Raw genomic sequence first — 22,663 nt, 5'->3', positions numbered from 1 at the left:
TTGATTGATGCTATAAAACTCCAGATTACATGGAATTAAAATACGTTTTACCGGCGGTCTGCAATCAGTTGTAATACAGTACTGATGCATGGCAACTTTGGTCAAAGGTAAGCCAACATAAACACTAATAGTTCAATATCAAACTATTTTCTTTCACTGAGAAATGTCTTCCATTACTCCAATACAAATGATTGTGAATGAAGCTTTGATTGCGGTGCTCAAGCAATGGAACAAAAACACATTTGAAGAAGTCACCTGCAACAGGCAGATTGGTGTGTTGTGATGAAAACACAGTGGAGCCTGGAGATAAAGCTCTGGATTGACCTATTTATTTATATTCCAACCATCACCTGTTCAGGAAGTAATTGAAACTCCACTGAGGATACAAGCAGCTAAAATGAGTTTCTTTCACTTTCAGTCATCTGATAAGGAGGCCTCTTGCTCCCCTCACAGTGGAGGTGTTCTGCACCCCCACCTGCGAGTAGAACTGGGTGCAGACCCAGAACGCTCTGACAAGATTACACTGTATATGTATCAATCTGGACTAGAAAAGGTCTTGGGATCCCCGAGCTGCTGGCTTGGTTAACGTGTTGCCACTGATCGTCGCTGAGTCAGCATGCCAGATATATTTAATAAGGAAGTATTCTTGGTTAAACGCAGTCCAATTAAGGGTGTTCGAGGCAAATTGCTGTTAGGTCTCTTAAAATTGTCTCAGAGAAAGAAGTCTTTACTTAAAAGGGCTCTATTATTTCAGGTTCATATCAGTATCTCCATGCTTTAATGTTCTCATACTGCTGCAGCACCTCTTTTCACCCTCTGTCTGAAACCAAAGCCCAGTCTGCTCTGATTGGCTAGCTGGCCGGCTCTGTTGTGATTGGTCAACCGCTTAGAGATGTTCCGCCCCTTAGCCTATAGGCCCGGACACACCAAGCTGACACCAAAGAACTGACACAGACGGACCCCCGACTGTTGTGTCGCCTCACGTCTCTGCGTCTTGGCCATGTGTCGCACTGGAACACACCGCAAAGACTTCAGCCGACGGCCAAGAAGCACGTACGAACTGCGCATGCGTGAGTGGCAATAACTCTCCTTACCAGCAGGCGGCGGTAGTGTGTATTCGTCATTCAAAAGAGGCAACAAGCGGAAGACAGACTGCGTGATAACCGAGAGAAGAAGAACAGACTGCGTGATATAAACAAACAACAATAAAGTGCGTGTTCCATTTTCACTCTACAGTGAGAAGCTCATGGGGCTTTCCAGAACCTGTGTCGAGAGCTGGAGGTAAATGAATTAATAGTTTGTTTGGGTCCCTCACTTCCGTTTCGCTTCTCATGCACTGATTCGCTAAGCTGAACAGCCAATCAGAGTGATTTATTTTGCCGACAGCCTTTGGCCGACTGCCCACCGATTCAACATGTCGAAACTCCCTCTGGAGGGAACATAGGAATTTTAGCCTTTGCAGACAATTTACATGCACCAAAAAACGACACACTACAGGAAAGGGAAAACCCCAATAGGCATAATAGGGCCTCGTACTTGACTAGATACCACCAACTGTAATGTATGTGAGTAAGTCTATTTTCACTTTATTAGCCATCATTTCAATATTTATGTACAATATGAGCATGGCAGACTTTTAGAAGCGCCTCTCAGCATGAAGCAGTCCACCAAGACTCTGACTTTGACCTCAGTGCTCAAATATGCTTTTATTAATACCTCTATGACAGGGTCGAAAACTAACGTTACAGAAAACATGAGAGTCTGCTTTATGACAAAAGCGTTGATTGCATTTGACTCAAGAGGCATACTTTATAAAGGGAACACTAAGTGTACACATGCATGGAACCCTTATCAAATATAATTCAGCACAAAACCCTGTTCTGTGACATATTTGATACATGTTTGTCTCAGATTATGAGCAATAATTACCAAGGGTAGGTCAGTAAGCTCCTGTGTAAGGCTGAAGGCAGCAGCTAAGGATTTCTGTATTGTATTAATACATATTTTATTGATTCAATAATACATTTAGTCTCTAGTGTCAACAGATGTTGAATGCCTAGCAGTTGTTTCCAGAGACCAAATCAATTCCATTTACAATGACATTAAATGGAAGGTAGCAATATTTCATTTTCAACATTTTTAGATACACATTTTATGTTGTTGTATTCTCAGTTTTTCCACAGAGTCCTATTATTCCCTCTTCTTTAAGCAAAAAGTAGTATGCAATGCTCCTGTTTGCAATTCAACACCATCAAATGATTAGGCAGATGGGCTTTGTATTAACATTGTATGAAACTAACTGGCTTTATTGAATACAACAAGGAATGTTGTTGTCCAGCTGCTGAACAGTGGGGGATGAAAAATGAAATGTTTATTCTCCTGCATGTTTTATTTTCAACATTAAATACAACCAGCTCTGGTTGAAACGTGTGAGCGAGGCGCTCTTCTTTACAATTTAATGTCAGTTACCACTCTTTCATAAATCAACTGCTGTTCCCTATGCCTGCTCTTTTCCTCTAGACAGCTCCTCTAAAACGAATGCACCGAGCACGTACGTACACACACATCAAGTCAAACACACATTGAAGCACGTTGAAACAGATAGGGCTGCAGTATAGTGGTGTAGGAAGGATTTAGCATTTTACAAAATCAGGTTCCCTTGTTGAATCATCCCTCCAGACATTAGCCCCCTTTAGCTTAGCGGTGGAGATGCACAGTCATGTGACCGTGATGTAGTTTGTTTATACTCAATCGTTAGCTTTTTACTTCTAGTGATTGCCTGTGCTCTTCAAAAACCATTAAAATGTTGTTAATATGTGGAAATTATCCTGCGGAACAAAATGTGCAAGTATTATAAAGGTGTGTTTTCCACTGAGCTTTTTTTCTGCAATGTATCGAAAACCAATGGAAACATCCCATTGCTTTTGCGAGCAATGGGATGTTTCCATCTTCCCAGTCTGCCCACGTCCTCCCTGCACCAATATATTTAGGTGGGAATGTTTTGCTCTCAGAAGACACATTTATTAATGATCAAAAATACTAATTTCTTGTCAAACACTCTGTTACTTCAGTATGTTATGTCCAGTAGCGTGGCGTGGGGAAAACATTTGAGGAAGCCAATAATCGATGTCCCTTTTTTGGGGGGGGGTCAAACGTAACCAGATGAGTTATTACAGCGCCCGGTATCATTTTACACAAATGTGTATCATACAGATGCAGGACTTGCACACAGCTGTTATCTAACCGACAGGTCCGCAGAAACTCTCTCGTCTTATTCATGTATGCATTTTCTTATTAATGTATGCAGCTAACCCCCCACCCAAATGCATAACCAGCCGCTTAATGCGCAGTGCAGATTTGGTAATGAATAACAAATAAGCATTCATTCATAAACTAAATCAGGAGACCTTTAAAGTTTTACGTTCACATCAAAGTATCAGTAGGCTACGTGTATGGAACACATGACTTCAAAAACAGTTATGTGCAGAAACATTGCATGCGATAGTCCACCTTCTCTTCCCTCTCTAACACACGGCAAGTGCAGCAGCAGTCCTCGTCTCTGTAATTAGCTCAGTCCTTAGCCCAAAAGTAAAAAAGTAGCGAAAGTTTAGTAAAATTATGTTTTACTAAATACTCTAAATCTCCACCCTCCATAACTGCACTTGCTAATGCTGCTACTTGCTAACGGCGGTGATGACAGTACGAAGTTGATGCGATTTGATTCGAGTGATTAGTCAGGGCCATGCCAAGGGAAGCCACCCGCCCCTGGCTTCCCTTGGCATGGCCCTGACTAATCACAGGTTGGCAGGGGCATGACGGTAGCCTCATCTGATTGGTCAATCCCTCCATTTCTTTTCACCAAGGGATGCCAATTTCGGCTGGCCTCCTCTCGACCATGACATTAGTTTACAGTGAGTGCAATATACTGTTTCACCATAACATCTAGAGGGGCGCTGTTTCACTCTTTGTAAAATACTCAATGAGAATGGGGGAGAGATGGCAGCAACACACAGCACAGAAGAATTACCAACACTAAACAAAGTGTTTTTTTCATTTATTAAAATGATAACTACAGTCCGAAAAAACAGGGGAAGCCTGGCTTCCCTTGGCCTCCAGGAGAAAAGGCCACTGGTTATGTCTCAGTGGGATGCAGATTGACGTCTCTCACCTGGCTTGCCGGTGGACAGGATGTTCTTGGGGATGATCACTCTGTCCTCAGAGCTGCGGGCCCAGTCAACCATGCCCCTCCAGCCCTTCATCGGGAAGCTGATGTCGGCCTGACCCACCACCGGGCGCTTGTGGACGCTCAAAACTGTAACATAAAAACGTGCAAGCTGTTAGTTATCATGGATTTGCACTCAGGCAGCTGTAGCTCAGGGGTGAATGGCTGTCTCCTCTACCAATCAGAGGGTCAGTGGTTTGATCCGCCCCTGCACTTGAAGTTTTGTTGGGCAACCCCAAATAGCTCCTGTTGGCACGTCTACAGTATTTCAGTGCATGTTAGTTGCTTTGGATAAAAATGTCAGCTATATAAAATGACAAAACATCAGTGGCGAACCGTCAGGTCCTTCAAGGTATTCAGAGAATACCCTGGAACACTCAGATAAAACAAACAAAAGATCGATTTAATTATATAAATAAAATGTATGTAAAATGATTAAATGAGAATGGTATCTGTGTTGTTGATCTGTAATATTACAGTGTTACGTTGATCTGTTTGTCCTTCTCGGTCCATGCACTACGCATTTCAGTGGTTTTGTGTTAGAAAAGTAATGCAACCAATCAGATGTTTTGCGGCGGCGGGTGTGTTTGTGTCTACAGAAGGTCCAGTTGTGATAGACACGCTTCGCCACTGCAAAACATAACAAGATATAAAGCTGACCTGTATGCTGATGAATATGGAAAACAAAGTAAAGTAAAAAGGAACATTGTTACAAAATAAATTATACATAAAAGCTAAATACCAAATAGTACAATTTACTTTGATGGGAGATGTGTTTCTATTACAATGTCAGAAAGACAGGCCTTCACCTTGAAGCTCTTATCATGTCAGTTTATAATCTGCATAATTCTCCAAAACTTATTTTAAATGAATTCATCATAAAGCCTTGAGCTTTGGGTAGCTCCATGGTTTGCCCTGTTTGTATTCCAGCTTTGAATATTACATATGTCGAACAGAAAAGCAACAGAAACAGGATTGGTTCTTTTCTGGTTCATATCATTAAAGTAAATCACCAAAGAGAAGTCAAACTAAATGCGTTTTAATTTAATTTAAAAACTGCAACTACTATGCATCCTTGTACTATAGTATCCTATCATTATATGTTGTTAGAAGTAGATCCAGATCAGTCCCAGACAGAGTTGGAGTTGATGAGTCTCCTCGTCTTACACAACCTAACTACTTCGATGAGTTTGAGGAGGAAGCTGATCTGACTCCATGTTGGCAGACGATGTGCGCCGCTTTGTTTCTGCTCATGGAGTGGGAGGGGCCGCTGCAGGTGTGGGCGGCTGCTGGGCTCCAGACAGCGAGGTGGCCCCGCTACAAACAGGACCTCTCATCTGGCCCCAATTCCCACACACTCTCCCCTGACTCAACTCAAAGTCCTTTTTATCTGGAGGTCACAGGGAGCAGCGGAGCCTCTGTGATGACTGCACTATGTTTTCCCCCTATTTGAGGAAAACAGAGCGTTTACAGTGAGTGGGCAATGGAAGCAGACAGCAGGTTGTTATAAATGTGGATCTGCTGGACCTGCGGCCCTGGGGAATCATAATATTGACCGGGGTTTGTTCTCTTGTTGTAGATACTGAGCCACAGAAATAGAATGCTATAGAAGTCGTGCCATCTGGCTGGATACGATAGTATTAAAACATGTTTTATTCAGTGTTCTCCAGTAATTCATCATTTACCAGACCTTTTCCTTAAAGGGGACCTATCATGCAAAATGCACTTTTGTACGTCTTGTATACATGAATATGTGTCCCCGGTGTTCCAGGGAACTCACCAAGTGTCAGAAAACACAACCCTCTCTATTTTCCTCCATACCCAAATCTCTAAAAAAGGGGCTGCAACGGATCTGATAAAAACTGATCCAGATTTGAACACTTCTATGACGTCACAGAAGTGGCGCTACGGCTATTGGGCCAACTCTCCACCTATCAGGGGAATGTGGGGTTGGGCCACGGCCGGCCATTGCCGCTCGAAAGCGCTGGAGACGCTGTAGTACATATGCCAGGCCTGTAAGTGGCGCTGTAGTCTGCCACAAAAGCAGCGAAGAAGACTTCCCGCCCATAGTTACCATGGTTACCCTTCTGTTTATTCTCCGCTGTGGCTTTTTTTCTCCCTCCCCGAGGCAAGCGTTTGCTCCTGCTGCTTTAATTCAATGCAATCCCTCCCCGTCGAGGCAAGCACTGTAATTCTCTCCGGTTAGTCCACCAGCAGATGACAAACACCCACCTCTCCGCCTCTTCCAAGGAACGAGGGGACCGTGCGGCAGAGTTTCAGTTTCAGTTTCTTTCGCCGGTCAAGATGTCCGTTAAAGTTGAAATCTTCCGGACAATATTAGAAAAGTGCCGGTCAAAGGTCTTCTTTGTTATTTATTGAGCTTTAAAACAAATGAATAACGACTCTATATAATAAAACACGGAGAACAGAGATCTTTTTTTCTCCCCCTCTTGACTTGATCAGAGCACGGCTTCCCTCTCCTGCAGGGGGGCGTGGTCAGCTGCAGCTCACATAATCAGCCCCGTAGACAGCAAACAGCACATAGAGCGAAATGAGGCATGGCTAAAATGCATGATCTGTTTGGTATTTTGAAAACAGAAACGTATAAATATACCTTATATAGGTATGGCCCTACAATATATCATTTAAATATAGCATGATAGGTCCACTTTAAGGGATGATGAAGTGGTGGAATCTGACTGTATTTATATATAATGGACAAGGACAAAACTCAGGGGCAGCAACTGATGAGGAAAAATACTGCTGTAGATTTAAAATACATATATACTTCGGTACCGCCGGCCCACCTCGGTACAGCAAGTACCGCAAGTAAATTATCAACGGGGGGGTGCTAGTGACTTATCCGACCGGCCCACCTCGTCCGACCGGACCACTTCAGTACTGGCCATCGGGATTCGTCCCGAACGTCCCGATGGCCAGTCCGCCCCTGTATACAGTCTATCAAAGCCCAACCTTTTTTGAACCGAGAGCTACTTTTAAAGTTGCCAGTCTGCCGAGATCTGACCTTTGTACGATTAATACTTCATAAAATACTGCAGATCCTTTATCTTACCTCTTTCTAATCTACACAGTGTTGCTACAAAAGTATAAATTAGGCTTACTAATAAGACAACTCAGATCTGAAGCTACACAGGAATCTGCTGCCAAAGTGCAATAAAAAAGTCAAAATTAATAGAATCAAACCCTTTTTTTGTTGCATTTTAGTAGAGTATAAAAAGAAATGCCTTTAAAATAGGATGCAAGCAATACTAGTTTCTTAACCTGAATTGATAATAGACTATAATACATTTAAGTTTGCATTCTTATACCATTTTGTACAATAATTATAATGAATAAGTTCAAACAAACTAAAACTTACAGCTGATTAATAACGGTATCTAACTTGAGTTTTTATTATATCAAAAACCTGTTGAAATGCTACTGTTATTTTTACTGTCCCCATAAAGCGCGTCGGCAGCCTCCAGGAATGCTTCTTTCACAACTTCGCCATCTTTGAAAGACTTCATGTGTTTGGCAAGAACGTGACTGACACGATAAGATGCTATGGTAGCAGCCTTGCTCTTGTTGTTGGGCCTGTTGAAAATGGACTGCTGTGCATTTAGCTGTCCTTTCAGGTCCCTCACCTTTTGGGAGCGTAGGGCAGAATCAGGAGGGAATTCCGTCTCGTAGTGTTTGTGCACTGTTTTGAAATGCCGCTCCTAAATTACCCTTCTTCGATAAAGCCACGCTCGCATTGCAGATGAGACGGATGGACTTTGAATTGGAATAGATACAAACATAATCATCCTCCCACTCGGAGTGAAAATGATATATTTTGGGCTTTTTTGCTTCTGCCATAATTGCGGTCTTGTGTGTGTGCGGACTGTCACTCCTGTTGACACGGACAACTTCAGCGAACTAGTGCCCAATGCCCACCAGCCACGCCCCGAACCATGGGGTCACGCCGGCCAATCACAAAGCTTTAATGCGTTCAAGTGCATTATTCTGGCACAGGAAGATTATGTTATAGGACATTAACGATAAAACAGAATATTTTTAGACACATCTCGCGATCGACTGGGAATCTACCCGCGATCGACTGGTTGGGCACCCCTGCTAGAGACTCACAATGCAGTAACAGTGTGTGTGTGAAGGTTTCACTTGAAAAGGCGTCACATTGAAAAGGTGCTACTGTAGATAAGGATCTTGGCTCACTTTTTTTAACTAGTTCAACAAATGGAGTCAGATTGAGTGAAATGCTGATAAGCCATTCAGACTATATGCAGCTGAATTAAAAAAGATGTACTTGTAAATCCATAACGTGGCTGAACCACCACTACTCGTCTCCAATATCATAGAAATGATGCTCCATCAGAGTGACCAATCACATCATGAGTGAAATAACTGTTCATTGATCAAACGTTACGAAATATTCATTTATTTTAGCTGGGGCATCAAATAATGCCTGTTGCTATGGACGTCACCCAAAGCTTGTTTTGGTTCTCCTTACCACTTTCATTTCAATGGTGTTCTTTGTGTCTGGCATTGAAAGCACCAAAATAAACTTTAGATCAAATCAAAAGCAGCAACAGAAAACTAAATGAATAAGACCAATAAGCCAAATCAATGCGTGACAATTGCAGTGAGAAGAGTATCTGTTCAATCAAATTCATCCCATATAAATATTTATAAAATTACTCATGTAGTTCAACAATATTGTATTATTGTTTTTTGATCAGTATGCAGTCAAAATAATACAAATACCATTTCTAGATATTCATTTATAATTTCCTTTTTTGTGTCTGTGTGACATCCTCTCTAATGATCTAATGGACAGACAAACTGTGAGCTTTCAAAAGTACATGTCTTTATCACATGTATGTTCATGTTTATTTATATTTATGTAATACTTCTCACCTTTTGGCCAACACACACACACCAGTATTTCATTTGTATATCTGTGACAAGCTCAAATAGAAACATAGATGATATGAAGGAGTTCTGAGTGAGGGCACAGGAAATGTCACCCCCCCCCCCCTTTTTCCTGCCTCCTATGTATTTCCAGTAGATATGGAGATCAATCATCAGAGAATAGAGCAGAGCTGTGATAAGAGTTTCTTTTGATGAGCAGAGATAGCTGTGATGGAGATAAGGCTGACCTAGGTTATCGGTGACTTCATACATGTCTTGGAAGTCTTTCATCCTCAGGCCGATGACGTCCACAAAGTCCTCCACCAGACGGAACAGCTCTTTGATGTTGGGTCCCAGCTGAGTGACACACACACAAAAGAATAATATAAGAAAAAGGATTATGGATTTCAGGTTAATAAACAAACTGTATTCATACAAATGTAAACTGCTGTTGAAGCATTTGAAATAGAAAGTATTTCATAAAGAAGCGTTTTTTGTAGTTACAGGCCACCGTTTCTCAAATTCCACACAGCAAACATTCATATCTCATGTGGTGCATATACACTGGTTATGACTGTGTACTTCTTTTAAATTACTAGGTAAAGCTTGACACTTAATGGTAAGTACATTAATTATAGTCATTGTATTATTCTATCAAATAATTCCTTTGTGTCCATCTTATTTATTTTTGCCATGATAATAAATAAATAAATAAATTAATGGTATTGCAAGCGCCATGTTTTCCCAATAATGACAACACAACACATAAATCATCTCTTGTCTGGCTGATCACATGTATGTATAGTAGTACAACTCTGAGTTATAAGTGTGTTTGTTGGTATAATATAATCATCTCTGGCTGCCTTATAGACCGTTTAATAAAGCGCTGTCCTCCCTTCTCCATGTATTTCACTTTGAACAAGTTGCCGAGAAGTGAAACCTGATGAATATAGCTTGACCATTATATAAGCAAGTCAATTCATTTTCACATTTTCCGTTATTGCCACATGGTAAACTGGGGTCCTGCCCCCTGCGGGGCTGGGGTCTCAGGGGCAGATTGACCTTGCTGGTAATCCTTCTTTAGCCCTGATAACGGTCTCAGGAGAAGTTTTGGCTTTGAGATAGGATGAACTTTAAAGTCACTGCAAGGTATTCATTATCTACCCATGAGAAGTACAAAAACAACTGTTTCGGCCTTAAAGCAGGGACACACAGATTCAGAAATATGAAATATTACATCCACACTTTAGACTGGTGAGCAGTGATGTTGTGTTTATACCAAATCAGATGTATTTTGTTAATGTTAACAAAGAAAATATATTACAGTAAGGTAAGAGCCACACAGTTAGTGGATATTATAAAAATGTGCCTCTTCATATTATCCTCTCACAGGGGAATAACAAACTCTTTCTGCACAATGCTTGATATTTGCATTTGAATACACTCATTCTGGAGTTGGTTTGTTTGGCATTCTTCTGGTGTGTGCATGGCGAGAGAAGCACGGACAGCTGGACGGCTGAAGGGAGGCACAGATAGTGAGGCACAAGTGGATGAGTGCAGCAGATGGAGGAGTGGGTGTTAGCGGTGACTCGGTTACTCATTAGCTGCAGATATTTCTGTCCCTCAGCAGTCCTCCTCTGCCTGTCACTCTCCTGACAGGTGGGCTGCTGGTCCACCTGTGTCTTTGTAACACTGTCTAACCCATCAGTTGTACAGCAGAAGGGTTGTTGTCATTACTTTACCCTTAGTTCTACTAAAGACACTAATTACAGAATGTGTGATGATGTAAATCCAGTTATAGAAAGAGAGGGGGATGCTCACCAGTTGTGCTTCTTCCCATCTATCCCGGTTCTCTTCCATCAACAGATTGCTGACTGACTGCACAAAGTTCTGCAAAAAAGTATTTAAAAAAACATATGACATTGTTATCTTTCTATTCTAGACTCAAGAAGAGAGAGTTACGTGTACGAACCGGGGGGGGGCTCATGACAACATTTCGCATTTGAGTTTGACACTCCTGGCTTAGAGGGTCCCGCCCCTTAGCCTATCACATACAATGTGTTGGAGTGCTTGCCAACAGAAGCGCGAATGTTACAAAGTGATGTCACTATGCTATGGAAGTAAACAAAGGAGTCCAATGCAGGTGTTTCTGGCAGTGTGTGGGAGAGAAACTCCCTCTGGAGGGAACACTGGGATGTTAGCCTCTGCATCACAACATATACGTAGAAGACACTACAGGAGAGGGAGAACTCCAAACAGCATAATATCATCTGTAACCTCTACTGGTTTATTCTAGGGTAGAAAACACCCTCACACAAGTGTATAGACAGCGGTCCACTAGCAGTAAACCCAAACAGCATCTCCTCACCCTCATGTCTGTGCTGCTGGGGCTGTAGTACGCCCTCCTGAAGATCTCCGTCATGTTCTTCAGCACGTCCACGATGGCCAGCAGGTCTCCGCTGTAGCTGGTCCCATCACTGGAGGTCACCCTCAGCTTGGTCATCACCTCGGAGACTCCATCTCCCACAAGGCCACGCTGTGCTTTTGACAAATGTTCCCGGGTCTAACAGAGACAGTGGGTTCTGTTAGTTTTAACAGTAAGGAATAAACACCTACAACGGCCCGAAACACTTCCATTAGGAGAGACTTTTTTTTAACTTTCAGGCTGCGTAAGTGTTTTCAAGTTGGTGAAGACATTTCTTCATTTGCATGTGTTTTGGCACAGTTGTGTTTTATATTTGCATTGTTTCTGAAGCTGCAGCTTCCTTATGGAAGTGTTTTGGGCTGTTGTTGCGAGTTTGCATCTGTCTGCCGCCGTACCTTTGTGCCCTGATTTGAATTATTGTCTTTATATGGTAATTTAGCTCTAAGGCTACCAAGACTGTAAACAAAAATGTTGTAGCAGCTCACCAAAGTTTGTATGCTGCGATAGTCATTGGATATACATTTCATGTAGGTGGGATTCTCCCAGTAGGCGACGCCCTCTTCGTCCAGGGAGCAGCGGCGCAGGATCAGCCCTGTGTGAGGACACATGCATTTATATCAGCAAGATATGTTTCTGATCCAACTCAAAGAACTCCAGGTGGACTTTGGTGTATCATTGATGGTGAGGTGTGAGCTCACCCATGGCATTGGGGGGGCAGCGTACTGCCGTTGTATCCCCAGCTGGAGTCATCTTCCATACAACGTTGGAGAAGTTGTCCTCGCCACATATTTCATGAGGTTCTGTTCCCAAAAGGACAGTAAATGAGTATGTATATGTTATGAAATATGACCTCAGGTTTCCAGTCCTGATGAAATACTGCTGACAAAGCAACCTATGTTTGTCCACTCACCTGGGCATCTCTTCTCATTACAGTGCCGGACCTCTTCCCGTTCTCCGGGACAAGATTGCCCTTCAAAAAAGGGCCCATAACAAATCCTGTTTCTCTGCTGGCTCCCCCCACCACAGGTTTTAGAGCAGCCCGACCACAAAGACCACGGCTGCCACTTGCCATCCACTGACACAAACAGAAACACACAGACTGTTAGACAGGACTTCATCAGCCACAATTAAACCCAGTGTGTTTAGATATTTACAATACTGTAGAACATTTTTCAAAATGGTAGTGTGTTGGTATTTTTGCATTTATTCACGAAGATCATTTATTAGTTAGCTGAGATTTTAAACTCACTTACTCATTGATCATTTATAGCAATCTGCAATGAATGGAAACTGTTGGTAGCTGGGAGGAAACTAGAAAGCAAAAGTCTAGGCAATGCAAGTCCTCTGGTAGCTGAATCAATGAATCTGGTTTATTGTATGTCTGATTCCCCCTCTTTTTATGTTAATAAAGAAATGTCAGACTTTTTCTTTTGTTAACGACTTCTCACATTCTTACAATGTTCCGACCACACTGGATAACACATGCAGAAACAATGCATGGTCCTTTAAAGCCACGTGAAACCATGAAGCACTGCTAAGACCAACCCGAGGAGCCAATGTGTGTTCAAAAGAGTTTGATTATGTAGGCTTTCACAACAAATGATTCAATATCGAACTGAAAAGCAATAGAACACAATAGAAACAGAAAGTACCTTCTGTGTGTAACAATGAAGTAAATGCATGTTTGATTAAATATGTCATTTATATACAACAGCTAGTAGTGAAAGAGCAAGGAACACATTATTGGAGCACAGTAAATATTTAGCTCTGGCTTTGTCTCTTTCATACCCGGGCACTCCCCAAGGAAGCAGTCAACGGTCTCCAGCCACTCCCCTCTGCACTCGGAGCCCCCGTACGAGGGGCCGTTACACTCCCGGGTCCTCTGAGTGGTCCCGTTGGAGCAGGAGGCGGAGCACGAGCTCCAGTTGGACCACTCGTTCCACACTCCATCCACTGGGAGCGGGCACCAGGTCAGCAGCAGGGTCGCAGGGAAGAGAACACGGAAAATACATGCATTTGGTGCATTATTGATTATATAAAAATCCCAAAAATGTAATAAATAGAGTTGCAGTTTTCCATCTCCACATAGGGTTCACTGTAAACAATGTGTACTTAGACATACCATCTTTTCTTTTATTCTTTGTGCTTTTGTTATATGTAAGGCAGGGGTGTTGACCAATCGAATCAAAGCATAATAACCCTTTAATGACAACTTTAAATTGTTCCCTTTGTTTTAGTGCATACAAGTACATTCTGAAAATGTCTACATTTAATCTTTTTGTAAAACATTATGAACAACCTGACATTTCTTAAGAAAAATAAGTGTAATTTCAAGACATTTAGTCATCGGATCTTGAACTGAACCATATAGTATTTTACTTAATGATCAAAACAACTACATTTAACATTCATTTCCACATCTGTGTAGTCATCTTGTCCACCTGAACTGTATACAAGCACCATACAAACTAAAGTGGGAACTATTAAGGCAGAAGGTCAAGTTATCCCCCTGCCTTGTAAATGTATAAATACAAAATACATAAAAGTTGTGAAAGTTGCAGTCCATGTCTTCTCTGAAATCTTTACACTTTGTAAGGTCACCCTGCAGGGTGTATGTTTGACAGCTCTGATCTACAGATATGCATGAGCTGGTTCACATTACATACTGTCCTGTTTTAATATGGTTACATGCTGCAGTGACATGGAGCAGCTTTAATAGGCAAACGTGTTGATCACTTTTCCAAATAGTCACACTTGAAAGAAAGGTAAGAATCCTGCCATTATAGGGGGACAGAATGTAATCAATTTACTAACTCATTTATTAACAAAAAGGCCCAAGTAGCCTTGTAAAGGTTGCATGCGGTAAGGTTACATTTTATTCCAATGATGCACGATTTGAAATAGATAATGCTTGAATGTGCTCCTCACCTGGACAGACAGCTATGTTGCAGAACTTGGTCTGTTTCTCTGGGCCATCACAGACATCCCCCCCAAACTGTGGGGGGGCGCAGGTTCGTGTTCGCGACCTGTAACCTCGGCCACAGGTCGATGAACACAAACTCCACGGCGACCACTCGTCCCAAGCGCCGTGCACTGCAATCAGAGCAGCTAGGGTATGATTTATAGACAGGCACATACACAGACCCCCTGAACACACCACAACAAGAGAACTCAACTGTCAACCTGACTCAGATACATGACTGCTGTTTAGCCGGTGATTGGGATGATATTGCTTTCTAAGTTGAGGAGTCTCCCTGCCTGTCTGCATGTACGAGAGCCTGAGAGCACTGTGGAATATCTGCTGTAATAGTGAGGGTCCTTCCTAACTGCAGGCAAAGTGAGGGGACAAATAAACCCAGGGGCGACAGATCTGTTAAGTGCCTGAGGAGGTGAGTCAGGAGGGTCTTGTATGGGTGAGGCAGGGTCCAGGAGAGGGCTTGGCGAGCGCAGGGAGGTGGAAGTGGAGGGAAGGGTTTGTGGAGGGGGGGAGGGGGGCTTACCTGGACAAACAGCAGAGTTGTTGCAGGCTCTCTGCTCGCGCAGTTTCCCACTGCACTGGGTGCTGTAGGAGCCGTACACACAGAGACGAGTGCGACTCTGCCAGCCCTCCCCACAAGTGGCAGAACACACACTCCACGCTGACCACTCCTCACCTGAAGCTGAGTCTACTGAGGAGGGGGGGGGGTGGGTAAAGGATAGGAGGATAAAAGGAGAAGAAAGAGGAAAAGGAAAGGGCCATAACTAATTATCATGCGGGATGCAGCCTCTGTGGCCAAAACAGGAAGGGTTGTGGTGTGAGGGTAGATTCCAGCTGAGGCACATTTGAAGGGTTGCCTCCTTCTGAGGCGACAGGTGGAGGAGGCTCACCCACCAATGGTTCCTCTACATGCAGCTTGTAGCCTTGATTGCTCATCGCATACTTTAAAAGACAATGATAGGAACTTGCCAGAGGGCTTAAATCCTTTGTAGACCTGCTCCATAGGAACTGAGCTGCAGGTCCAAACCATCTAATGTTCTGTGTCAATTCGTAAACGACATCCTTCAAAAGGAGGCGACCCCTGAAATGTACCCCAGCTTTTGTTCTGCTTGTTCTTCTTCAACTGTGGGGCTCTGATTTCATATCCTCTGCATTAACTTCCAGTGGAAGTTAATGCCACTGGCTTAGGATATGTCAGTCATCTTTTCAATGGCCATGACTGCCAATGTAATAGGTACATTCACCAATAGGGAAGAATTTGGCAGTTAAAGCTTGGGAAGCAGGGAGAAGAGAACTAAACAGGAAGAGGTGAATCGATTAGCTAGGTAAAGTGATACTTCACACAAATGCTCTGTGTGTCAAAACTGCAAACCCTTTAGGCTTGAAAGGTCTTTACGTTAATTCTGCTTGGATTCATATCAGTAACGGTGGTATCCAACAGTGACTTTTGTGGTTGGTGCAGATCAAATAATCCATTGCAGCCAACCCTGCATCATGGTCCACTTTCGTCATCCATCTTCTTTGTTAGATATTTATCCATGTTAACTATCCGCTTAGTAATGTTTCACATTTTAAAAAGATTGATACCAGTCTCTTGTCTGTTCATTAAGTTCGGAGATAAAGCCAAGAGGCTAATGAACTAGCTCGATAAGCATAAAGAGGCACACAGCTTGCATTGCTTTTTCAAAGTTAAAAAAGCAACAGCTTTTACCAATAAAGTTCACTTATGTATTATGGTTTAGGGGAGTTATGTGTGTAACTATTTATTTTGACATCACAGTGAAGCTGCCATGCCATCATGCTAAGCTAGGCTAAACAACTAGCTCCAAATACACCAGACAGGAGACTTGTATCTCATTTTGAGGGGTTCCTAATCGGTTCCTTCAGCCTACTATTGAGTGCTTGCTTCTCCTGTTTTTGGGTGGAGTATCACTTTAGCAGAGACTCGGTGTAGTGTTTTACAGACAGAGCACAGTGTCCTGTTATGACCCACATAAAATACCATTTCACTATGTTCAGTCAGGGTCCATGTTGGAATTAGTCCACTGCGGACGAGGCACTGCTTTGGGAGATTTTGATAGATGTGTAGATTAAAAGTGTGTTGTTTGTGGTCATGGTGTGTAAAGTGTACAGATGTGCTGGTCACCCAAGCTGCCACAGTGACTGATGCATGGGTTCCCTCTGCGTCCCGTTGTCTTACCTGTCTGAGGGCTCTGCTGTCCGCCGCGGGGCTTGTCTACGTCATCACGCTTGCGGCTGTCCACCGAGCGAAGCGATTGGCTGCGAGAGAGATGGAGGCCTTTGCCTAAAGAGGGTGAGGCAAGGCCGGGGGAGGAGGGGGCGGGGGTTAGCAACCAGTGGTCCGTCATTAACGTCTTATAATTGGGACACAACCGTGACGTGATGGTCACCCAGAACAGCATCAGCCAAACTTGGGACTTTTTTTTGTGCTGTCGGTGTCAGTGTGCTGTAAATGTGTGCAGTGCTTTATGTTTTCAGCTGTTGTATAATTATGTTCATGTGAGTCTTGAATGCCTCTGATGGCATGACTAACTGGAAAAAAAACACATAACACATCTACGATAATGCTGTTGGAGCTATTTGTCAGACAAAAACGAAATGCTAGTCCTGTACAAATGAAGGAAGCAGGAGAACAATTGAGTAAAAGCTCTAATGCTTCCTGGTGAATAGCTTTTACATAATTGTGCTCAGATGTTTGATATCCTGTGTCCTTTCATTCATTTGTGAGTGTAATGATGTTCACTACACATGCATGGTCTTTAAAACGGTTGACCATGCCCTAATTATTTTCATCGATCAAAGTCCCCTTTCCAACATGCACTCCTTAAGTCAACACGCTGACTTATAGAGGACGGGTACACAAGGGGATGAACAAGATGTAAAAAAACTATATTAAAATAAAGCTGTAAACACACAATTTGTACACACCTGGTGCTCATAATTAACCACATAGAGTAAATACATCTTGCAGACATGGATGTGTAGAAACATGAACACACACACACACACACACACACACACACACACACACACACACACACACACACACACACACACACAACACACACATACACACACACACACACACACACACACACACACACACACACACACACAGGATGGGGGTCTCACCGCTGCAGGGCTGAGCGTTGCAGGGACGGCCCTCCTCCAGCACCCCCTCACACAGGTACGACTCCTCTGCCGGTGACTGACAGGTCCGAGCCCGGGTTTGAATCCCGCCTCCGCACTCGCTGCTGCACCGTCTCCACTGCCCCCACACACTCCACCCGCCTGAAACACACACAGCAGCACTGCATTCAAGGGTGACCAGAGAGTGCACTTTCTGGATCAAATCGGTTAACATGTTGTTACATGTCGTCTACTGCAGGAGCAATTTTGGGGTATCTTGCATTTCCAACACGTTTCTAGGGATGATGATCGGACCATTGACCCTCCAAATGGTAGACATCAATTCCCCCCCTGAGCAGTGGTGGAAAGTAACTTAAGATCTCCTATCATGCTATTTTTAGGCATATATTATGGGTCTCAGGTATATAAAAATATATAAAAAACATGTCTATGATGATTTTGCTCAAAATACCAAACAGATCATGCTTTTTAGACATCCCTCATATCCCTCTATTTCAGCCCTGTTAGAGAAGTGCTGATTCTGGGTCAGTAGCTGTTGGCCCCGCCCCCTTTTGAGCACGCAGGCAAGCTGTGAGCTGCACAGGGAAGAGAGAGATTTCTACCGGCAGATACAGCTAAATGCTGCCTTGATTAAACGCTATATCATGTTCCAAACCACTCAGATTATTTCTGAAACAGTATGGAGCTCAAATTCTTTTTTTCTTGTGGGTTTACTACAAGGTGAGTTCCTTTTTTAATATCCTGCTTACACATACATGTACTCTCTCCAGTATAGGTTAGCTCTGAGTGTTAGAGATGCTTGCTAGTGTAAACACAGACAATAATACTTCCAAAACACGTCGTGCAATGTTTCTGATAGCGACGTTTCTGATAGCGACGTTTCTGATAGTGCCGTGGGTTTAAAGCCAGCCCACATTTGAGTAATGTCGTCATGATAATAACCTATTATCAGACCGCCAACACGGCTTCGTCCAGGGCAGATCCTGTTCAACCCAGCTCCTGGCCTGCCTTGACATATGGTCTCGTACCCTTGACGAAAGAGGAAGTCTCGATGCCATTTATTTGGATTTCCAGAAAGCATTTGATACTGTACCTCACAAAAGATTACTGAAGAAGCTCTACGGGTATGGTATCCGTGGAGACATACTCACCTGGATCTCAGACTTTCTCAAAAACAGGCGACAGAGAGTCTTTGTTAACGGGAAACCATCTGGATGGTGCCCAGTTCTCAGTGGAATTCCACAAGGGAGTGTCCTGGGTCCTGCACTGTTTGTCGTCTATATCAACGACCTACCCGATAATGTGAGCTCCATGGTCCAGATGTTTGCAGATGATACTAAAGTCTTCAAGGTAATTAAGTGTAAAGAGGATGCAGAAAAACTCCAGTCAGATCTCAGGGAAATGCTGAGGTGGTCCGAGTGTTGACAGCTCAAATTCAATGCAGCAAAGTGCAAAGTAATGCACTTAGGTTTTCAGAACCCAAAATATGAGTATAATATGGGTGATAATTCAAACTCTATAAACCTATCCGAGACTCAGAATGAAAAGGACCTTGGTGTGAATGTTGATAATACCCTGACATTTAGTGACCATATCCGTCGGGCAAGTAACAAAGCGAATGGTATCCTAGCAATGATCCGCAGATCATACACTTATTTGGACTCTGACGTAGTACGTAGTTTATACATCTCTCTTGTACGGCCACTCCTCGTGTATGGGAATGTCGCTTGGTCCCCCATGTACAAAAAGGATGCTGAGCTCATCGAGAAAATACAGAGAAGGGCAACGAAGCTGGTTCCAGAACTAAAGGACCTACCATATCAAGAACGACTGCAAAGTCTTAAGATCCCGAGTATGTATTATAGAAGGGCGAGGGGAGATATCATCGAAGTTTTCAAATATCTCCACAACATCTACAAAACATCATGCCCACTACAACGAGATTATAACACCAGGACTTGTGGACATTGCCTCAAGTTGAAGAAACAGTACTCAAGACTGGCTATCCGCCGCAACTTGTTCAGCCTGCGTGTGGTTGACTTGTGGAATGATCTGCCAGAAAGCGTTGTCACATCCAAGACGGTTAACTGTCTCAAGTCCCGCCTCAAACATCACCTTCACTTTGGACTATGTGACTGTTGCCAGCATCCATAGTATATAAGAACAGTGATCTACTTATTTATGAGCGACTAAAAGGCCTTAGGCCTACTACAGCCGTATCCTATTGATTGATTGATGACTCAGCAAATCTGGATCAGCTCCGTTGTTCCCCCGTTTTTAGAGATGTGGGTATGGAGGAAAAGAGAGAGGGTTTTGTTTCCTGACACTTAGTGAGTCTCCTGACGCCGGGGACACATAGTTATGTATAAAAGACATTAAAAAGTGCATTTTGCATGATAGGAGACCTATAATGTACTCAAGTTTTGTACTTAGGTACATGTACTTCATTTGAGTTTTTTTCATATTATGCTACTTTATACTTCCAGTCCAATACATTTTAGCAGTACATATTGTACTTTTGTACTCATTCCAATGATTAGAAAATATAATGGATGGAAATACCTTGCAGTCTAAAAAGTAATTAGTGTTATCTCCTCCTGAAAATGTAAATGATAGATAGATAAATGCATCACTAATTATAAACCAATTATAAGACATATTGTTACCCTCATAGTGTAATTGCTAAGTCATATTTGAAGGTTTTCAGAAAAAGAAGAGAAAACACAGGAGCTGCTCAAGTGTCAGACTCACATGTGTGCATATAAGAATGTATGTTTTTAATTATTCATGTAATCATCTTCTGACCTTCTTGTGTCACGCCACAGATTTATAATGAGGTTTTTCTCTCTAGTATCTAGTCTTGCATGTGTTTACTATAGGGATGAAACCTGATGTTAATACATTATACAGAAGTGCAGGGTTATTTTCCTTCATTCAAACTAACTTACCAATTGCATGCACAATTAATACAAATCAATATGATGACCTAATATTTAAATATATAGACACTAAAGACACAGCCTTCTTCCATTATGTATATATGTTGAGTTACATTTTGACTTATTCTATTTCTCCACTAACCGCCCACTCTATTGTCACATCATTAAACCATTTAACCTGGTGTTTAAATGGAAATCAGGTTTTACCATGTACCAATACATCATTCAAATATGTCATTTTGCATGTTTATTGTATGCCAAACTGGAAGTGAAGTATATGAGTGGAATACATGTTAGTAGAAAATGAGTTAATACAAAAATACGTAGATTTTTGCATTAACAGAATTCCGGCCACACAGACTGATCTGAGGGGAGATTTAAAACAGAGGTGTGATGAATGCCATTGTCATTGTGAAATTCCCTGTTTGGCCGTTCCAATTTAATGTGCTCCATTAAGATGTGTGCTGATATGAGGAGGAGTGGCTCTCCATGGCTCTCTTTCCCTTTGTCCTGCACACTCATGAATGTTTAATGGCAGAGACAGATGCTTTTCAGCCCCCACAGGCAACGGCAAATATGTATTAATCTGCATGAATAGAACATGAAGTTGGCTAACATCCAGACACACACGTTTTTAATTAGCTGCAAGTCCTTTTAATTTGGGATGAGGGTTGGGATAAGGGAGGGCGCTGTGGAGGGCACTTGATCCAGTCAAAAGAGTCAGATATGCGCACACACTCACACACACACATTCCTGATTTCACTGCCGCTGAGCCAAACTTTATTGATTGAAAGAGACAGATTTCAGTGGACAAAGTCCAAACCTGTCAAATGTTGTGTTTTCCTTCAGAAATGAAATCAGCAGGCACCAGTGATCACAGTCAATATGTCTTTGTTGTCAGCAGACTGACGGAGTGTAGCCTGAGTGTTTACTTATGGCTGCGAAAATTGGATTTTGTTCATGTTAAAGGTCCCATGTCATGGCCATTTCTACTGATCATATTTCCATTGTTGAGGTCTACTAGAATAGATTTAAATTGTGCAATGTTCCAAAATCACATTGGTTTCTCATACAGCATCTCTGTATAGTATGTGTATTCACTCTCTGTCCTTAACGGCTTGTTGGAGCTCCTGCCCTGATTGGTCGGGACGTTGCGAGGCTCGTTGCTGCTGCAAGGAGCGGACAGGTTTCCGGGTCGGCGATACAGCGAGACACAGTGAAAGTCATCCTGAGCACACACAAACACTCACAGCCGAAGTAAAAACAATAAGTGTGGCTTGATATTGAGTAAGAAAAAGGTTTATAACGCTGTGAGAATGGGTCTGCGGAGAGCATTTCTCCGCCATCCCAACTCGTCTATTACCAGTGTTCAGGGAGCTCTATGCAAGTCAATGGGGACTCCCTGTTAGTTAGCCAAGGGATCCTGGTGTGTGAGGTGCTGCACGGATTGGTCCATTTGGGCAGTCATTTGTTGTTGATTTGGGTATTCACACGTCACAGAACCCAGGAAGCAAACAATGGAAAATGAGAAATGTCCAACGAGGCGTTCTGGGGCAGCATAGACAGGTCTTTTCTGTGTTAGAGTTTTACTCACTACAGGGTGTACTTTGAGGGTTTGTGACTCTGCACACCGTTTACATGCATAGAAACCTTCATAACACACAAGGGGACGGGTAATAACCGGAAAAGCATGACATGGGCCCTTTAAAGCATCTTTGAGTAACAGAAAAGCACTATATAAATATAATTTATTATTATTATTATTATGTTTCTGTGACCGCACTCAATCAGTCAATAAGCAGTCCAATGCAGGCAGGAACTGACCATTTCATCCACTGGAAGCCAACAATTACAAAACAAACAACATCAACCCATTGGACGAGTAAAACTATCATTCTATCAATTTACACATTCACCAGGTCTGCTATTTTTCGCTATCAGACCGCTGCCAGCATAGAAGATCGTTGTAAATAAAATAAAATAACCAGGTTGCAATGAAACACTCCAACCTACAGTA

At 42.6% G+C, this 22,663-nt stretch overlaps 1 protein-coding gene across 1 annotated transcript in view; it reads right to left on the bottom strand.

The window, feature by feature from the left end:
- The window catches only part of adgrb1a (adhesion G protein-coupled receptor B1a), a 108,173-nt gene that overhangs the window by 54,376 nt on the left and 31,134 nt on the right, over nt 1-22,663 (bottom strand). The window contains exons 2-13 of the mRNA XM_034149330.1: nt 17,689-17,847; nt 16,736-16,840; nt 15,059-15,226; nt 14,487-14,666; nt 13,347-13,511; nt 12,469-12,633; nt 12,257-12,358; nt 12,044-12,150; nt 11,502-11,696; nt 10,955-11,023; nt 9,382-9,490; nt 4,169-4,312 (exon numbers count right to left, since the gene is read on the bottom strand). Of these exons, the coding sequence (XP_034005221.1) occupies nt 4,169-4,312; nt 9,382-9,490; nt 10,955-11,023; nt 11,502-11,696; nt 12,044-12,150; nt 12,257-12,358; nt 12,469-12,633; nt 13,347-13,511; nt 14,487-14,666; nt 15,059-15,226; nt 16,736-16,840; nt 17,689-17,847 (1,668 nt within the window). The remainder of the gene's footprint in view (nt 1-4,168; nt 4,313-9,381; nt 9,491-10,954; nt 11,024-11,501; nt 11,697-12,043; nt 12,151-12,256; nt 12,359-12,468; nt 12,634-13,346; nt 13,512-14,486; nt 14,667-15,058; nt 15,227-16,735; nt 16,841-17,688; nt 17,848-22,663) is intronic.

The sequence above is a fragment of the Trematomus bernacchii genome, unplaced genomic scaffold, assembly GCF_902827165.1.
Source record: "Trematomus bernacchii unplaced genomic scaffold, fTreBer1.1, whole genome shotgun sequence".
Taxonomy (NCBI): domain Eukaryota; kingdom Metazoa; phylum Chordata; class Actinopteri; order Perciformes; family Nototheniidae; genus Trematomus; species Trematomus bernacchii.
The sequence above is the reverse complement of the archived record's forward strand: the minus strand, read 5'-3'. Positions and strand labels throughout refer to the sequence as shown.